Source organism: Aythya ferina, assembly GCF_964211825.1.
Source record: "Aythya ferina genome assembly, chromosome: 2".
NCBI classification, from domain to species: Eukaryota; Metazoa; Chordata; class Aves; order Anseriformes; family Anatidae; genus Aythya; species Aythya ferina.
In genome coordinates this window covers 87,443,646-87,463,173 of record NC_140297.1, presented here as the reverse complement: position 1 = coordinate 87,463,173, position 19,528 = coordinate 87,443,646, and the positions used below count along the sequence as shown (strand labels likewise).

Sequence of the window (19,528 nt, the reverse complement as noted above, 5' to 3'; positions counted from 1 at the left end):
ATGGATTTTGGGAAGACACGAGGCAGTAAACCAAAATTTACTTACCGGTAGGCTTACACATACCCATTTTAACTATAAACAAAACAAAAAAATATTGGATTCCCTCATCATTACGTAATCAAGTGGCTGGTATCTAAGAAAGGGAAATTTTCTGTTAATCTGTGTGCTTGTTTTGAGCTTCCATACATCATAAGATTGACTTTGATTCTTACACTGAACTAACACAGATATAAATGAAAACAAAGGAAAATTTATAATTTAATTGATAGGATATTAAAGATCCTTATTAACAATTTCTGCAGTAGGGTGCTTTTCAATTTTATTTATGTATTTATTAAACTTCATTTCAGACAGAGAAAAGTCTTTCTCTCTTAATTCTGTGCTTTATTGGTAAGCTTCCTGGGAAAAATATATATATTTAAAGAAAAAAACAAAAAAAAAACATATGTATAGAGAGAATCTAATTGCTATAGGTCTTTTGTAAGGTTTCATATCAAATAAAAGAATCACAGTAAAGACACGGTTGCCAGCTGTGGACCTTAACTACACTCTCAGCAAACTCACTTAATTCCTAATACAGGTGAACAAAAAGGCAAGTTTATCTTGGTCAACAATAAAATCACAAGAAAAGTATTACTCAGCGAAAGGACCTATTTGTTTATGTTGCCTAAATGACCATTTGGAATTGATTTAATCAATATTCCAAGTCAGATTTTAAAAAATTGCTTAATAGGGAAATGAAAATATGCACATGCATACTTCTCCAAAAAAAATAAAAAATAAAAATCAATATATATAAACATGTATACATTGTTCTTATCAGCCCACACTTGATTTTGTTTTAGAATAATTACTATGATGAGGAATTTCAGCTGTACCTTAAATTGTGCTCCAGGAAAATGCAACTGTAGACACTCCAGAATCATTCTTTGAGAGCTTATTTCTTTGCTCAGCCAAATTTTGACAGAATAGCCATCTCCAAACCTGAGAATGATACACAGAAACATAGATCCAGTCATCTACACTATGAAGTCAGGAAGAATATATTTTTTTTCATTTAATTTTCCTGTAATGATTATGGTAAACAACATCATGTATACCCATTGCATTATCACTGGGATATTAGCATTATACTATAAAAAGCAGACACTGATTTCAATTAGAAAGTTGTTAAAATAATGGCAACGAATAGAAACAAACAGGCAAAAAAAATCCATATTATCCATAGATTTTAGTTACAATACTATATTTTATTATACGGTGTACCTTAGACTAACTAAAATATACTTTAATTACAACACTGCTTTGAAGAGTTAGCAAAAGGAAAAAAAAAGAAAAAAAAAAGAAAAAAAAAAGAAAAAAAGAAAAAAAAAAAGCTATGAAGTTTACTAGTTACAAACAGAAAAATAAATCATTTATTTTAACTTTTTTAATGATGTAACAGTATTTCAAACCTTTTAACAAAGCAGGCCACTTTTTATTTCAGCAAATATGTGTACAAAATGTTTTTACATATACAAAAAGTAAAGTACACAGGTATTTACAGAGATGGCAAAGTTCATGAATTTTCTTTAGCTCTTTGGCCACACAATCTGTCTCAAAAAATAATTCAGCAAATGAACTTCTCTCTTAATATAGATGTGATAAAAGTTAAGTACAGGCAATCTAACCAACACATTATTTTGTATTAAATTTTCCTGTTGTTGAAGTTCCAATACATCTACCAACACTAAAATGGCAACCGGAGCCTCACACGTGTTGCTTAAGTGACAGAAGTTATGCAGCACTGGGAGTAAGGGCAGAGCTCAGCAGAGATGGGGTGACTCGGGGCTGCTGCATGCCTCCATGCAGCTACACACCCTCCTGTTGTCTTCACTGGCTTGGTTATTCACTAGGGAAAAAAGCCCAGCCAGAGCCAAGTCGGAAGAGATTTCCTCTCACCCATGGCAATGCTCTCAGCATGGGTTTGTGCTGGGACTTTACTACCGGCACCAAGCCACTGCTGCTCTCTGTTGTCCAGGAGTAACAGAAGGGCAGATCTGGGAGGGAAACAGGGAGCTCTGGCTGCGTGTCCACATCCTCCCAGAAACCTGGTGGTTTCTCTGCCTTCCCATTCCACCATTCCCATATCCTTCACTCCAATGTTATTTCTTTTCAGGCTCCAGCCCCAGAATCACTCATCCCCAAATCCTTCACTTCAGTTCTTCTGTTTCTATTTCCTATCCTCCATATTGATCCCTCATGCCAATGTGCCTTCCTGGGTACACCTCTGTGATTCAGGGTAGTGACCGAATTAATTGGATCCTACAGTTATGAAGCATGTTTTCACATGATCAAAGCAGAAGTAAATATTGTAGCATACTTTATGATGCTGCCCTTTTCAAATATAGAAAATATGGTCTACAGAATCTCAATCAAAGTGTAACAAAAATAATGACTATTTGGAGACATGTCCAGTTTAACCACTGTCTCAGTAACTGCCAGCTAAATACTTCACGTGAAGCACCTTATGTCCCTCATCTATAGTACATAGGGCAACAAAAGGGCTTTAACTTTTATTTTATGCTGTACCTCCATTGTTATAAAGCCTTTGGTTGTTTTGCTTTTGGAGGGGGGGAGGGACTTGATTTTGTTTTTAGCCAAATACAGCCGCTGAACCAACTGAATTATAGTAAAAAGAAACATTCTTGATTCAGTATCCTGTTTGCTTGTTCTTAAAGGACATTATATGAATAAATCCCCTCCAGTCCAAGCAGTACCAGCTATTCACTGAGCAGCGCGACCTGACAGATGAACAGTGCTGTTACACTAAAGGGATCCAGAACTGTTACACTAAAGGGAATCCAAAGCAGTGGCTGGGTGGTTTGCTTCACAATGATTTACTAACACATAATAGATCTCTAATTAAATCTTTTAAATGCATAGCATCCTCCCTGCAAAAATACATGTGACAATAAAAAAGACGTTACAAAGATGGATATAGTTAACCAGGGTTTCAAATTTAGATGGACAGCCAACTTGAGGCAACTTTTTACAAGAGACCACTGATTCTGATCGGTTTTCTGGCATTTCTAGTCATACACTGTTGAATCATAGTTTGAAAAATGCTGGCTTATGGAGATGTTCAACGGTCTCGTAAAATGAAATTGTTGCATGAAATGAAGTTTCCAAAGAAAATGTATCAAAATTCTGATTAGCAAAGACCAAGAAGCCTGTGCAACTTCAGTTTAATTCTAAATTGTGAACAGCATGAACACTAGCACAGTACATATAAAAAGCTTTAAAAGATTTTTTTCTCTTCTGGCTAGTCAAATTATGGTGCTTCTATACCTTGATTTTATAATTCACTTCAGTAAAGCAGCTCAGAGTAAGCTGATCAGCAATAAACATTTCCCCTTGCTATAATCAGCAAGCTGTTTTCCGTAGCAAACTGAGTCAGTGGAAATTGAGTTGACCATTCTTTTTCACTCTGTTTTCCTCTCTGAATCAGACTATATAATTAATTCAGAAACCCAAAGTGGAATTACAGGGAACAACACAATCTGGTTTGATTAGTGCTGTTAGAATCAAACCTTTAACAACTGATAGTTCAAGACCTAAGGAGGGAAACATTATCATTAAAATGGCATAAGTTGAGCCAGCACACCTGTTCAGCAGCCATCTGTTGCAAAAGAATCACCATCTCTTCAAAGCTATTCAACAAAGATATTTTCCATTGCTAATTTCTATCACTCACTTTAACAACACCTGCATTTTTATTTGTGCATACACACACACATAAACACATATTCTAACAAAAATTATTTTTGCTCTTTATCTTTTCTCTCTTTTTTGTCTCAGTCAAGCTAGTTGTTTAAGCTTGACTTTCACCTCATCAGCAGTTCTAGGAGAATTATTTGAGTGCTTTACCTATTTAAATGCAACCACAAGACTGAAACTAACACAAACATTCCCAGACTGATTTTAAAGTAGTTGGGTATTAACAACAGCATCAACTGAAGAAGTATGAACTTAGCAAAGACTACAAAATGCATCCAACTGCTCCACACCTGTAATTGCATGGGCCTTCAAGCTTACTGAGAAGCTCAAATGACAAGGGAAAAATGGAACTTAAAATGGCAACAAGGAATGAAACAATTTCACAATTGTAAAACGGAACAATCAGGAATTACAAAATAGGCTATAACTTTTTAGCATAGAAAAAAAGATGTGTAGGTGGTAGAAAGCTACCCCAAATCATGACTGACCTAGACAATGCAATTAATGATTGCTTCTTCACTCTGCTATGACCCTGTTTTTCATGCAAGACCAGGGAGCATCAAATTGAATCAGAGGGAAGGGAATTCAAATTCAGTAAGAGGAACTAATTTTCCATATAGCACATAGGAAAACTGTAGAACTCATTGACACAGGATATGCTGGATGCCAGAATTTGACATGAGCTGAGTAAGAAATTAGGGAAATTCACAGGGGGAAAAAATCCACTAAGGGCTCTTCTGGCTTAGGAAATCTCTAAGCAGCAAATTGCTGAAGGCTTGTTGAGTAATATGGAAAAGTATCTTAATGTGCTTATCTCGACCTTGTACTTTTCCTTCCTTGCCAGTATTAGACAGGGAGGATACAGTGTTAGATGGGTCTTTGGTCTGACCTTATAGCTGGTAGTAAAAATAAAACAAAGCAGAGGTCAGCCTGGGCTAATTTCCCAAATGGTTCCCCTATTTTTGGAAGTGGTTTGCTGCCCTTGATGTAGCCATGATGGCAGCCATGCTGCCAATTGTATAACAATAGATAGTATTAAGCTAGTTCACATGTGTGTCCACCCAAACTGCAATCACACACTGGAGTAAGGTGTAGCTAAACTTATGATGATGAGCAAGTCCCCTACCTGCTTTCTTGGGGCTCCTCCTAGCCTTGCAGTGGGAATGGAAGTACATTCAGTTACCCAAAGGCTAAAAATTCTCATAAATATCAAGTAGAGGGGCTACCGCTTAAAGCAAATCAAGTGATACTAACTTCTCAATGTTCTTTTCTGCCCATTTTTAGAGGTCCTGGGTCAGAGATTTGAGTGAGAACAAGAAAAGCTCTTAAAACATGCCTTGTACTCAGATAAGCCTACACTTGGATGGTCACAAGGGGTCCCTAGAGGTACTAACCCAGTATTTTACAGACATAGCCCGTGACATCCTGTTATCTGTAAAAGGTAAAAAATAAAGTGCAGTATCAGCAGACTTATTTCTATTTGCTTTACAATAATCTTTATTATATCTCTATTATAAATTATTTCCTTTAAAGTTGTTAAGAATTTGCTTGCTTGAAAACAAACAAAACCTAATCTAGAAACATCCGTTTTAATTTACAAGAGAGTCAAGTATGACCAGCTCCTTCAATCACACTCTTTCCAAACCCATAACTCTTCTTTCCCCACACCAAAATTGCTGAATGCAACCTCAGGAGATCAAGAACATGGCCATATTTCCTAAGCCTTGATGAAAAAATAAAAATAAAAATAAAAAAAAAATCTTATAATCCATTTTTTTTTTGTTGTTGTTTTAAAATAAATTCAACAAAGATTAAATTTCCTGAAGAATATAATGCTATTAAGTTTTGGCATCTGTGTGTATATATGTGTGTGTGTGTGTGTGTTTGTGTGTGTATGTATGTATGTAAGTATATATTTATACACACATAAAAATTACAACTCACAGAAAGTTTACTTGTGGAAATATAATGTGCATATTTTATATATGCACTAGTCTGAGTGATTAAAAGAATACTCCAAAATGACATTATTGAATAACAAAATAAAAAATAAAAAGAACATTGGCACTTAACGTTTGAAAGGAAATGCATCTTTTAGAATATATGCCATAAATCAAAGAAGAAGAATTTGTTACTGAGCTGTTTGCCACGATGCTTCAGTTTGCATTCATTTACAAACAGATAAGGTTCTGCTTTCCATAAAGTCTCATCTAGACAAGCCAACAATTATTCCAATATGATTACTCAGGCACAGGATATAGATTCAGGTCATTCAATATTAAGTGGTAGAGAAAGACAGTATCTAAGATAAAAGAAAGGTTTCTAAATTTGAGGTATGTGAAATACTTGCTTTATTTAAAAAAAAAAAAAAATGTTAATATCAAATGCAAAAATAGTATGACTTGTAAAATGCAAATTCATTCTGCAATTATTCAGAACAACCTCAGTGCTGCTGAACAAACAATAAAAACTTAATTAGATGCAATAACAACTAGCTTATAAAATCTATCTTCCATATACTATTCATAGATTGTTTCATCTTTTTTTAATTGATTTTTTTAATTGATTATGATTTTTCCAGGATAACAATAGAAACAGCTATTAAAACAACAAGTAATATTTGTTCAAGTACATTGTACATGCATTTATGTGCACATATACTCCAGGCTTTCATACCAAGTCACCTAAAGTAAATTTCTAAATTTAATAATATCATTGCAATAACGGTGATCATCTCAGACTATGAACAATGCAGGGTACAACATTACCTTGCTCTCTGAATTTCAGGCTTTTAAATGCTTAGGTATGGTATCCAAATATGTGGTAAAATTTTCAAAAAATCTTATTAATTGTATGTACAACTGTATGCACACAAAATCTGTCCCAATACAAACATATGTATATGTGCTTGTGTTTGCACATACAGGTAAGTATCAGAGATCTGATACTCTTTTTCTTTTTACTTACATATGGCATTTCCTGAGAAACAGAAAGAATAGCACTGTAATTCTATGAAAAGCTGATGGCAGAGCCTACAAAGAACTAGAACAACAGTTCCTTAAAGTGCCTTCTGGGGCTCAACAGTCAAAAAAGCAGAAGGAAATAATGTTATCTGTGTGTTTCTGTCACTGTTTTCAGTTTGTTTTTTATAGTTATTTATTTTTTTATCCAAATATTATACACTAAGATGTCCATTGAAAGGATCTTATCAACAATTTAAGTTCAAATTCTCAAGTTCAAAAAATGTTAGAATGAAGGCCAGCTCTGAAATCCACATCTAAACAACTGGAATATCTACATTATTATATAAGCTTTAATTGCATCACTGCATAGTATCTCTTATAGAAATCCCTACCATGAAGAGTTTACAAGACAAACTGGAGGTAAATGCTCATAGAATTGATTTTGTTTATTGAAACATCTGGAAAATATTGTAAGTAAGATAGCAGATTGCTGAGTAAGTGCTTCACCGTTCTGGTGGATGAGAATGGCTCCGTGGAAGCAAATCCTACCCTTCCACTCCAGTACACCTGTGTGACCTGTGGTAATTCACTCAAACCACATTTTTCACTACTGCTTCCTACCCTGCTAAGTGCTCACCTTGAGACCTAGGACTCCAATCTGCAGAAGGAATTCATAGTACTTTCATAACACTCACTGCTACAGCTGAAAATTGCAATGGCTTTGTAGTTTTGAGAATACCAAGCACTACGTAGCGTTAAAATATTTAGTCATAAACTGCTCAGAATGGTTACCCAAAATCTTTTAACTTTAACATATTTGTCATGCTCCAGTTACATCTCTATAAAATTGAGATAATTATTTCAAATCCTGTTTCCTGGGAGTATCATTGAAAACATAGATGTTAATATTTACAAAGCACAGCTCTAATGAATGCTGATAATAGTATATTTAGAGACAGGTTTGAAAAATGCCTAGTAACGATGGTACACAGATCACATGGTAGGGGAAGAGAATACAAGTAGGCAGCTATATTGCAGTGTCCCACAGGAAACACCATATAAAATTGCACCCCCCAAAATTGCATTCTGATGTACATACAGAGTAGGGATGAACTAATGTTGCACAGCTAGCTCTGACTTCTGAACTAACAATCCATATGCTTTTAAAGTTGTAGAACTCTTTTCTTAAAGATTTCCTCTGGGAAGATTTAAAAATAGATATATTGCATGAATACACATTTACTGCCTTAATAAGTTTTTTATGTACAAAAGGAATTTATGTTGTCTATCAACAGGAATAAAAATTATATTTTTGAATATCATCGCTTCTACATTTTATGGCATGTAAGAAAGTCACTGCAAATATTCCTGTTAGCATGATAACACACTGTCCAATGACAACTGAAATATTCATGAGATCTTTAAACCTAATCCTTTTTTTTTTTTTCCATTTAAGAAATCCACATGCGAGTTATCTTGAGAAAAGCAATAAAATATTCTTAATCAATCTTCTAAAAAAATGTGAAGTGTAAATAGCTTGGCAACACATCTTCCATTCTAACTGCTATAACAAACGGATTAATTGCTGGGTAATTTAATCAGATGGCTTGCTGATACAATTTGAGCAATGACTTGATGTGTGTCCAGCACTTGAAAAATTGGTATGGCTTTTTCAGCTAAAAGAAGTCTGTCCAGATGGCCCTAAAATGAAGAATGGTACTCAAAATGTTGTTCCCATAGGATTGGCCAGCTGTACCTAACATGGAAATGCTTCTGTGATTTTTTTAAAAAACGTTAAGTATAATGGAAAATACTGGAGAGAACGTTTAGATGTAATCCATTCACAATTTAGAGTAATTGACTCAGTTGGCAGGAGTCAGCTGAAATTATGTTTTAATAGGCACAACTGCTAACACATCTATCTCATACAAACTATATCTAGAACTAAGATGCTAACTTTTTGGAAATTACTCTTCAATTCATTCTTCCTGGCTAACACCTGTTTTGGCCTTATTCAGAAATTTGCCACCTGAAAAAAATAAACATAATAAATAGAGCTCTTCTAAAGAAGTCTAATACTCATACTAGTGAGAAACATTTGAGGGTACTTTAAATGTTTAAACAGATAAAATTAGTCAGGGCTCAACAGTTGGGAATAAAATCTAAAATACCTTCAACTGTGGAGAGGAGACATTTTTGGGTGAGCATTTGGTAACAGGCTTGCACAAGAGCTGGAAAAATTTAACAAGTCTCACACATTAGAAGCAGCATGTGTCACTTTTTATAACCCTATGAAGCTTTTATGCACATTAAAAAGCACATTAGCATCTTCCTGGAGCTCACTCATAGCCTTCATAGCAGAATTTTGTACTGCCATCTGACAAACCTGTATTCAGTCCAAGACTATGGTCTTTTCCATCTGCCAAGGGCTGAAAGTGTACTGAGAAAGAAAGCTGAATCCTTGAAACTTCCCACCACAGTAAAGAAGGAAATTTAACATGGCTCCAAGGAAGACCCATTAAGACTTCATCAAACATTCATCAAAAAGACAATCATAACTAGACTTTATAGGCTGGAGTGCTACTAGAAGAAAAGCAAATAAAACAATTCTGATGGTTTCCATCAAGACAGATAGAATCCCCACACAGAGAAGAAAAATGTTATTTTAGTGAATGTAGCTACACACAAAAGAGGAAAAAAAAAATCCTAAGACTTTAATACTATCACACGTAATATTAAAATGTACTTCCATGGTAATTTATTAATATCTAGGAGTCATTCTATCATAAATAAAACCCCTATGAAAGTTCTCTGGTTTAAATGTTCATACAGTGTTTACATTTCTTTTATCCAGTCAAAGCTAGATTAGATTACCTGTAATTGATTTTTAAGTATTTGTTCAATCTAATTTGTAGAAACAAATTGAAGATAGACCAAAGATAGCTGCTTATAAATAAGAGAAAAATAAAAAATCACGAGTTGTAAAATCTAACACAACACAAAACCATAATAATCTACAACAATGATGGCCGCCATGAATTTCTTTTGGTACAATTCCTGCTTGTTAATATTAAGTAAGTATATTGCCAGTATGATTAATCCACATACATAACACACAAAAGCATCATCAAGAAACAAATTTCTATAGTATGAGTAATTTAGATCGAATCAGATGCAGGAAGATTAGTTTTTCTTATGCTTTTTTCACTTACATTGCTTCACGAAAGAGTTTTGTTAAATAAAATGTAAAGCAATAGTTTTTTTTTTTACTCAGAGAAGGTGGCAGGGACAAATACGCTAAAAGGTGTTAATGCAGGCAAACACTAAAAAAAAAGAATTAACCAGCAATCATACCAGTGGATACGGCTGTTAAGGAAAGTGTTCTTCAGCTGGCAGATATTTTTTCCAAAGAAAAGATTTAGAAATTTTTATGGTTTATCACTTTAAAAGGAAAAAAGTTTTGCTCCATATGAGAGTATATGACAGGACTATCATATACATATACATCATATATCATATATCATATACATATCACAGGGAGGGAAGGAAAATGGGAAGGAAGGATAAACTCTTTCAGGTCCTGGAAGTTTTTCAGGATGATAAGGTTGATCACAGGTGGAGTGGAAAGTGAGAAAATTACAATTACAATAATTAAAACTTAATTATTTCAATGGTTTGGAGTAGTAAGTAAAGGAATCCTGCTTCTCTTGTGCAGATGGAGAAGTCCTCTGCAAGATAGGCACATGGTAACATATCTGGAAATTGTCCTAAAATAGGTTTGGAAGGTGAATTATACAGAGGTAATAGACTTCTTAAACCCTCAACGATTACCATATATATTAGTTGTGTGATAACCTGAGGTCTATAATGGAGCACTGTATGGACAAGTGAAGAAAACCACAGTCAGTTGGTCTGTCTGGAGGGAAGACCGGAAACTAGAGTAAGTAACATAATAATAGGAATTCAATGACATTTTTTGGCTTTTTGCCAGCACTTATCAAAAGTTTTCCAAAGAAAGCAGCTTTAACAGCTGCTTGTATATGAGGTTTTAAGACTACACTCTCTACACTTGTTTTTGCTCTCAGAAGCCAAGAAAATGAATTAGGCAGTCAGTGAGAATTCAGACAACTGTATAATTTTAATTAAATCCTTTGGTAAAGCTAGTGATTATTTTATCCTAATAAAAGGTTTTAAAGTTTTAGAAAAAATTAATAGGTTCCTGAACAATAGGTGTGGAAAATTTGGAGACTAAATCAATCCACAAGCTAGGAGTTAAAGGGATTTTAGTCCTACCTTAAATGAAAATCTTAGTGCAGCTTCACCTACACAGTTTCAATTGAAAGCTTTAGTGATACAGGTGTCCAGTGCACATATTAACCCACATGAATGCTACTGATTTGCTTTAAAGTCATGGCAATACAAGGAAAAAAAACCTACTGGTAGTATGTAATCCTAGTACATAGTGGTTTTGTTTTATAGATAGAGAGATAGATTTAGAAAACGATAACTATGAATATGACTACCAAACATTCTTATCTTTAACTTGGTTTGGAGAGCTTAAAAGAGAAGCTGATAGAGCTTTGACTTGTGAATGACTGATCTGTAAATATCTTGATGTTCTTAGAATTAATTTGAGTATTCTTCCAGTATGTCACATAGTTTATTCTTCTGCACTAAATTTCTTACTGTGATCCAAAGAGGTATATTACAGAATCATAGAATGGTTTGGGTTGAAAGGGACCTTAAAAGCTATCTGATTCCAACCCTCTGACATGGGCAGGGACACCTCCCACCAGACTAGGTTGCTCAAAGCCCCATCCAGCCTGGCCTTGATCATCTCCAGGGAGGGAGCATCCACAGCTTCTCTGGGCAAACTGCTCCAGTGCCTCACCACCCTCATAGTAAAGAATTTATTCCTAATATCTAATCTAAAGTTTAAAACCATTTTTAATCTTTAGTTTAAAACCATTACTCCTCATCCTATCACCACACTCCCTGACAAAGAATCCCTCCCCAGCTTTCCTGCAGACCCCCCTTAGGTACTGGAAAGCTGCAATGAGGTCTCCCTGGAGCCTTCTCTTCTCCAGCCTGAATGACCCCAGCAGCTCTCTCCACCTGAAAAAGTATCTAGAGAAAGAGGATAGAAAAATCAAGAAATTTCCTATTTATATGAATATGGTGCATAATTATGAGTATGTTTAGGATTTCTTACTTCAAAAAAAAAAGCTGGATGAAAAGATGCTGCTAAAGGAAACATCAGGAGGGGCAAAAGAATGACGGAATCACTGAGAGGATATTGGTGAACCTAAACTTTGTGGAATGTTCCCCCCTCATGGTCAAGCTGAGGAGACAGACACACACACAGCCTCCAGAGGATCTGAAATATTAAAAAAAAAAAAAAAAATAAAAAGGAGAGAGAGGGAGAGAGAGAGAGAGGGAGAGAGAATGCCCACATTTATCATAGCTATTTTACACACTCATCTGAAGTGCCTAAGAACCTAATAATACTGTTTCCCCTTTTCTGGGGACATGCACATCTTAAAAAAGCATTTTTACCTGCCCAAGGTCTACGTTGTCTTCTACAGACATCTGTCTCTTACTGCAAAAGGAATAAGGGTGCCTGGAGTCGTACTAAACTACTTCAGCTAGTGGGACAATAGACCTTTCTATGCTTTGAAATTTGGTCAAAATGGACTAGATAGCAAACAAAAAGAGCTAGGAACAAAAGAAGTGGAAACTCCTGAAGAGCTTCTCCTGCCTCCAGAAAAACAAGCACAAATATGGAAGCAGATCTCAGTTCTTTTCACCGCCCTGTTCATAGGTCTGAAGGTCTATTTCGCTGTTGAAAAACACAAAAACAAACAAACAAACAAACAACAACAAAAAAAAACTTGGAAGGAAAGAGTACATTAAGGTAAACATGATTCAGGCCTATCATGCTAATGCAGCTGAGAAGTAAGGGCCTACAGTTCTATCCAAAGGACAGAAAGCCAGAAGTGCCCTCAAGGGACAAAAAGTTGTATGAGACTACAGAGCGCTTTATACACATAATGTAGCAAAGTTTCTGTAGAGTTTTACATTGTCAAGTGTATCTGTACTCAAGAGTGCTAAATGCTGAGCTGGTACAAACCATTGTGGCTTTTCAGCTTGTAAATGAGCAATGCCATTACACAGCTGGCTGTCTGGATGCCATAAAAATTCTACTTATCACTGAATGTAAATGTTCTATCTCGAAGTTGCAGCAGGTCTGCCTTCCATTTCTGGTCCTGTTTTCTTCATGGTGAATTCAGCCCATCCTCTAAATAAACGTCCCCATAAACAGATGTTAAATTAACTTATGATCAGAGTTGAAGTAGAAGAGATGCTCATCCACACCAGGAAAAGAAAGCAGAAAACTATAGCATAAATATCTAAAATTACCAGTGAATTTGTTAGGAGACAGTAATGGTTCAAAATGTATTGTCTTACTGTCTGCTGACTTGTTAAGTGCTTCTTCCTCTTATGAAAAATTATCACAAGGAACTAAAGGGTATCCCATAATATCACAAAATGTTGAAATCTCACAATGCATTTCTCAGGTTGATTGCAGAATTGCTTCATTTAGATACAGATCTGTCTTATTCAATTACCAGTGAAGACTACAAAGCATTTTAGTAATGCCATATGTCAACTTAGCTTGCTGAGATATTGTAATTGGCTCCTTTTTAACTTCAGTGATGTCAGGAAAAGATGTGCTTAGCAGTCATAAGTATATATGCCTTGGCACTACTAAATATCTAGCCAGTTCTGAGACTGCACGTATCTGCAGAAGATTCAATGTTGATATATAATACCTGTTTTTGATGTGCTGGGGAGAACCAAGACACTTGAAGCTTCCATTCACCATAATAGCAAGCCGTGTGCAAAGGGCTTCACATTCCTCCATACTACAAAACATGGTGGAGAAAAGAAAAAGGGATTAAAAGAAGACAAGTGAAAACAGAGAACACTATTTATACCTACCTTTAATTAAAATGGAAGTAATCTGGACAGCTGCAAAAATAGGTACAACAAAATCTTTGGCTTTAAAGGCAACGGTTGAAATTGTAGCCCTCGTTGGTTCATACCAAACATAATTACCACATGACACCTAGAAAAGAGCCTCAAAACTGAGTTTATGGTTTTAGTCCATATCTAATTTGACCAATCTAGTTATGATACAAAGGTTTTATTACTACAGCCACACAGCTGGCAGGCAGTCACAGAAACGCCACTGAATGTGAGACAATTATTCCCTGTAATATGTTTGCGGTCATTTTAAGCAAAGGGATGGAGGGAGAAAAATGAAGTTTGCTCAGCTCGCCTCTTGCAAAATATATCTCCTTAAAAAGGAAAGTTACCCTTAGCCTGACTGCAGGACAGAAGAAGATGCAATACACTATAGTCCAAACAGAATTTAGGACATGGAAAAGCAACTGAATAGAAAAGCATGTCATATATTAACATTTGTTAAAAAAATTGTTACAAAAAAAGCATGCTATGTATGACTGCTTCAGATGATAAAGAATAACTTTGACTTGTAAAGTTTAGGGCAGATATGCTGCCTTTCTACATATTACACAGAATTATGTGAACATTTCTTCCAAAGCATTGCTTCAGACAGGACATCAGTCAGGACACATTCATCAAAGAGCTGACTTCTCAAAGAGAAGTTGAAGTTGTTTGATGTTCTTGCAATTCACTGTGCTTACTTCCCCATCGCCTCTGAGAAAGTTAAAAAGTCTTCTCGAATGCCTCAGCCATATAGCAGTCCAAATTATAGTATTTACTGAGTGAGCAGGGAGATTAAGTACCCTCCTAGGAATAATTTTCTTAAAATGGGACAGGAATAGGGTGAGAACTGCCAAACCACAAGCCACTATGTTTGAGAGAGATGGTGAGACAGCTAATGCATTTTCCCACAAAGCAGGAAGTTAGCTGAGTCATTTTGGCATGTAGTATGTCATAATGCTCCTCTTGGCATAACAATTCCCAGTTAGGACAAAATAACACAAATTTAGGCCTGTATGGACTGTCAATACAACCACATTCCTCTCCTGCCTCAAAACAAAAGTTGCACATTTTCTCTGAAAATGAAGTAAATAGGTCTCAAATGCCAATCTTTACACAGGAAACCATCTCTATACCTCGGTGCATTTACTTGCTGATATGCATAAAGATTCATTTCATAAGAAGGAATATTTTACTTATGAAGTAGCCTTCAAGAGAATAATCTCAAATAAATCTCCAATGGCCTTCAGCAAATAGTATAAAATAATTTCTCTTTCATCCAACCTGCCATAACAATGTCTGATTAATTAGAAACGAGATGTGTACACTATCGCTGTACTTATAACTGTTTCAGACAGAAGTCAGTAATTTGTGGAGCTAAATGAGCAATTAGTTACAATTTATTTGATGGATTTATTTATTTATTTATTCTGTTCACAGCATATTAATAATGAGACCACACATCTCTTCTGTTTAGCTGGTGTTTGACAACAGAGGGTTCTTACTATGGACTGGAAAGTTAAAGCAAACTTTACTGAAGATGACTTAATTTACACTGTGTAACTTCTGTTCCCTAATAAGTGAGCTGGTAAACACTTGGGGATCAAATACAGGTATGTGCTTTTGAAGATTCAGTTTCAATAAACAATATTCTTGAAACTTCTGACTGCATTTTTTTCAGCAATAATGTCACACGCACATGTACAGGGACAACAAATAGACATTTTTAGAACATATGAAAAATTTAGCATCTAGCAAACCTATAAGGAAGTTTTGCTACATTCTGTTATTGATTTATTTACTTTTCAAATTTCATTTGGCCAAAACATTGTGTTGCTGTTTTGATTAATCATGTTTTGTCCTTTCTGGGCATGTGTTCATGACCTTCAATCGAAGACATTTTATATATAATTATACTGACTATACTATAATCCCTAGGGGAACAAGTAATTTATTCCATTCTACTACAGACATTACAAAACAGTTCTGATGTTTTCCCCAATAAAATGATGCACCAATAACCATATCAAAGAATTGACAAGATAGATGCTTCTAAGAAGACAGGGTTAATCCTTCCATTTCCAGCAGTGGATACAGAAAATAGCTGATGTATCTGTCTTTAGCATACTGCAGCATTCTCCTTCAATATGCTCATGCAAAACAAATTCATTAATAAAATCAGAAAAGTGTTTTCCACTCCTGTGTTTCTAAGGATTTGTAAAGTGGGCAACTGCAAAAGGATAAGTTGTGTTCCGAACAAGAGATGCTGCAACATTGAATGGAAAGAGCTTAGAAAAGGGAAGATTCACTGCATCATGTTTCTGCCTGCAGCCTCCTTAAGCCACAATCTAATCCTTGAAAAATGAATATGGAAAATATTTATGATTTATGTACATTCAACTTTCATGAGCAGGAAGGAGTTGCTAAAGGATACCTAAAAGAGTGAATATGAGTGAAAAAAGAGTGAATATGCCTTTAGAATATTCTCCTCTGCCCTCAGTTAACAGCAAGTGAGGAAGGACAATAGGAATACGCTTGCTGCTGTAATAAGGGTCACACCTGTGGGATGTTAGCACAGCTGCACAGCCATCCTGAACTTCCTTCAGAATGGTTTTCCAAAGGTAGCGTTTAGAGCAAGGATCCATCCCGGAACTGGGCTCATCCTATGGGAAAAATGAAAATAATGATACAGCAGCACAGGAAAAAGACAGCAGACTTCCAGCCCAGTATGGACAGAATTCACAGTAACAGTACATATTTGTCTCATTTTAAAAACTATGGTTTGGGGAGGTAACTGAAAAGACACCCTGATAATTTTTTTTGTGTTAGCACATTTAACTTCATTCCTATATTTATAAAACACATCTTTTTATTCCAAAAAAAAATATGTGTGTGTATGTATATATGTATATATATACATGTATATATTCTATAGGAGAGACTTGCAGGTTTTTTCTCACACTCTGCAAGGTTTGCGTTTGTGTCTGTCCCCCTACATGCATAGCTGCCATGAGCACAAACAAGTGCTAAAGGACTTGTGCTAACTCACAGCTGCTTGCTACTGCTCACCCCATACCAGGCATAGACAGTATGTTTGGACCGTACATCTTCCAGCTGTTACTCCTGGAGTCCCTTTAGAAAAACTCCCACCCGTGATGGAAAGAATCCACAGAATTAAATAACAACCCAATCAGTGTTGCCCAATGCAAACTACCTGGCTTTTCCTGTTTCCAACTCAGATGGCTTCCATGGAGAAAGAAGCAAAGCTACAAAGACTACATTTCCCCTTCCTATCTAATCCTGCTTTCCCCGTAGATCAAATTTTGACCTCTTCTAATCATAGAAACATAAAGAATGATATCTGATTGCCAAAAACAATAATTTTAATTTTAATACTGTACAATTTCATGAAGGCTATCAGCACCTTCATGACATATCAAATTAGGATGGCATGGGCTTGGCCCATGCAGCAAGGACTCCTAGCTGAAAACTGTAAGCAGAGTTATCAAGAAACAAAGCAAACAAAGCATCCTGTCTGATGCTGATTGTGGTGCTTAGCTACCAACAACAGAGGTGAAAAGGAATTCGGTTCAGCCCCTTAACTGTAGAGGGGTAACAAAACAAAAATAAAAAGCAGTAAAACTGAAAATATAATAATAATAATAATAATAATAATAATAATAATAATAATAATAATAAAAAATAAGGCTATCACCTAAATTAATAGCTACAATCCTGGATACAAGCTGGAAATAGATACAGTAGTTTACATTGGTGCTTTTGCTTCTCAGACAAAAAAAAAAAAAAAAAAAAAAAGAGAGAATTTTTTAAAATACTGAGCAGCTCCCTTAAAATCAGATACCTTTTTTTAAAACCAATCAAATCTTTTAAAGTTTTTGACATGTTTATACACTTCTTTCCTTTTTTCATTACATATGCAATAGCATCTGCCCTGAAGGTATGGCTACTTGCAGTAGCAAGCTGTCATAAAAACATTAAAAAACAGTTGGAGCATTTTCTAAGATCAGGAAAAAAGCACTGAAATAAGATTATCTCCTTTTACTAACTGAACCAGCGTCAGTTTAAGCATAAAATGTAAATAAAATAATTCAACTCAGAAGTGAGTCAACATTATGAAGCTAGAAGAAACAAAATATGTCTCATTTTCAGAACATACAGAGCTTTGGAAATGTAAAGCCTATAAAGCCAACACCAATTTTATATTTTTCTACTTAGTCTGTGATCTATGACTGGAAGTACTATTTGCCCTCTCAACTCTGGAGGACAAACCACATCCTCCTGACAATTCTGAAAGGCTGATTCAACCATTAAACTGGTTGAGATCTTCCCACCCAAGGTTGAAGGAAGAGTGATCTCATCTTCTCTAGTGAAAAAAAAAAAATATGTGGTGATGAGAAAAAGAATATAGTACAAAATTCCCATAGCTTTGTAATTCCATGATCTTCAATACAAAAGACATTGCTTATGCTGAAAAGGCCAGTTTCAGGCCTAAATGAATGGTAAAATGCGGGCACCAAGACAACACATAATTCAATTTAACACCATTCAGGATTATTAGTTTGATTAGTGAATCCAATAAAAACATAAAAACTGGACAATTTATGAAGCATGATGAAGCAAGGAATATGAAAATCCTCAAAAAGACAGGTAATTAGTAACGCCAGCACCAAATTACTCACTAAAATCAAAATCTTCCTTCTTGAGACGGCCAGTAGAATTGTTCATACATATTTTTCTCATGTTATATACAAAGTAAAGAATACATACATCATTAACGTATTTTACAGCATTTTTTTTTCTCTTCTACATAAAGAAATCTTAAAATAAGTTATTAATCTATTTGGGTCATGGGATGCTATAACTGCATTTGTACTTGTTTAGGGTCCTTTTTCCTTGCCCATCCCATTGACTCAAGGAAAAGAAGAAAAAAGAAAAAAGGAAAAACAACATCAGATTATGATTTGGAAGCACTGGTGAATAAAATTAAATGTTCATACAGCAAAGCAAACAAGACAGTTGTTCATTTGTGTATCAATTACTTCTTGACTAACCAGAAAACTACCTGATTGTTATTAAAGCAACACACAAGACAAGGAAATTCAATGCATTTATCATGTTTCCAAAGTAGCCGTGGTACTGCCTCTACTCACCAGTAAAAGTATTTGGGGTTTACCAACTAAAGCCACAGCAGTAGAGAGTTTTCTCTTTGTGCCAGCACTGTATGTTCTCACCAGTTTGTCAACATGGGCATTGAGATGTAACCGGTTGACAAGGTCCTCTGCTACCTGCAGTTTAGAAATTTGAAAGTCAACAAAGACAAGCCAAATAAGGTAGACATTTAAATACACTGTTCATGAAGATTAAAAGTAAGCATACAAGTTATTTCCTCATTTACCCCCATTTGCTGCATATTATTACTTCTGAATCATAGAGGTGCACAAAAAGCTATTTTGGGACCCTTTTCCTCCACACAAAGAATAAGGATATTCTTATATAGAAAATTTGGCTCTGTCATTCCTTGTAATTCCTTGTGCCATTTACATTCACTTTGGTTTGGTAGCTCAATGATCTAAAATGTTCCTCATTTTACTTAGTTCTCCAGTATTCACCTGATCAAACACCTCAGTGACAGAAATTCAGGAAATAAAATTCTACATCAACCACAAAAATGGAAATGGCAGAAAAGAAAGTCATGGATCAAACATTTAGAGTTTCTTAGAGATCATTTCGGATTAAATTAGCAGACCTTTGAAATA

The 19,528-nt window shown here is 35.2% G+C and overlaps 1 protein-coding gene across 5 annotated transcripts in view; it reads right to left on the bottom strand.

Moving 5' to 3' along the window:
- The window catches only part of LOC311432077 (ATP-binding cassette sub-family A member 13-like), a 155,154-nt gene that overhangs the window by 2,988 nt on the left and 132,638 nt on the right, over nt 1-19,528 (bottom strand). For all 5 annotated transcript variants that reach the window (XM_084510132.1, XM_084510133.1, XM_084510134.1 and 2 more), the window contains 4 exons: nt 18,923-19,057; nt 16,311-16,414; nt 13,556-13,648; nt 879-984 (listed from right to left, as the gene is read on the bottom strand). In XM_084510132.1, the coding sequence (XP_084366258.1) occupies nt 879-984; nt 13,556-13,648; nt 16,311-16,414; nt 18,923-19,057 (438 nt within the window). The remainder of the gene's footprint in view (nt 1-878; nt 985-13,555; nt 13,649-16,310; nt 16,415-18,922; nt 19,058-19,528) is intronic.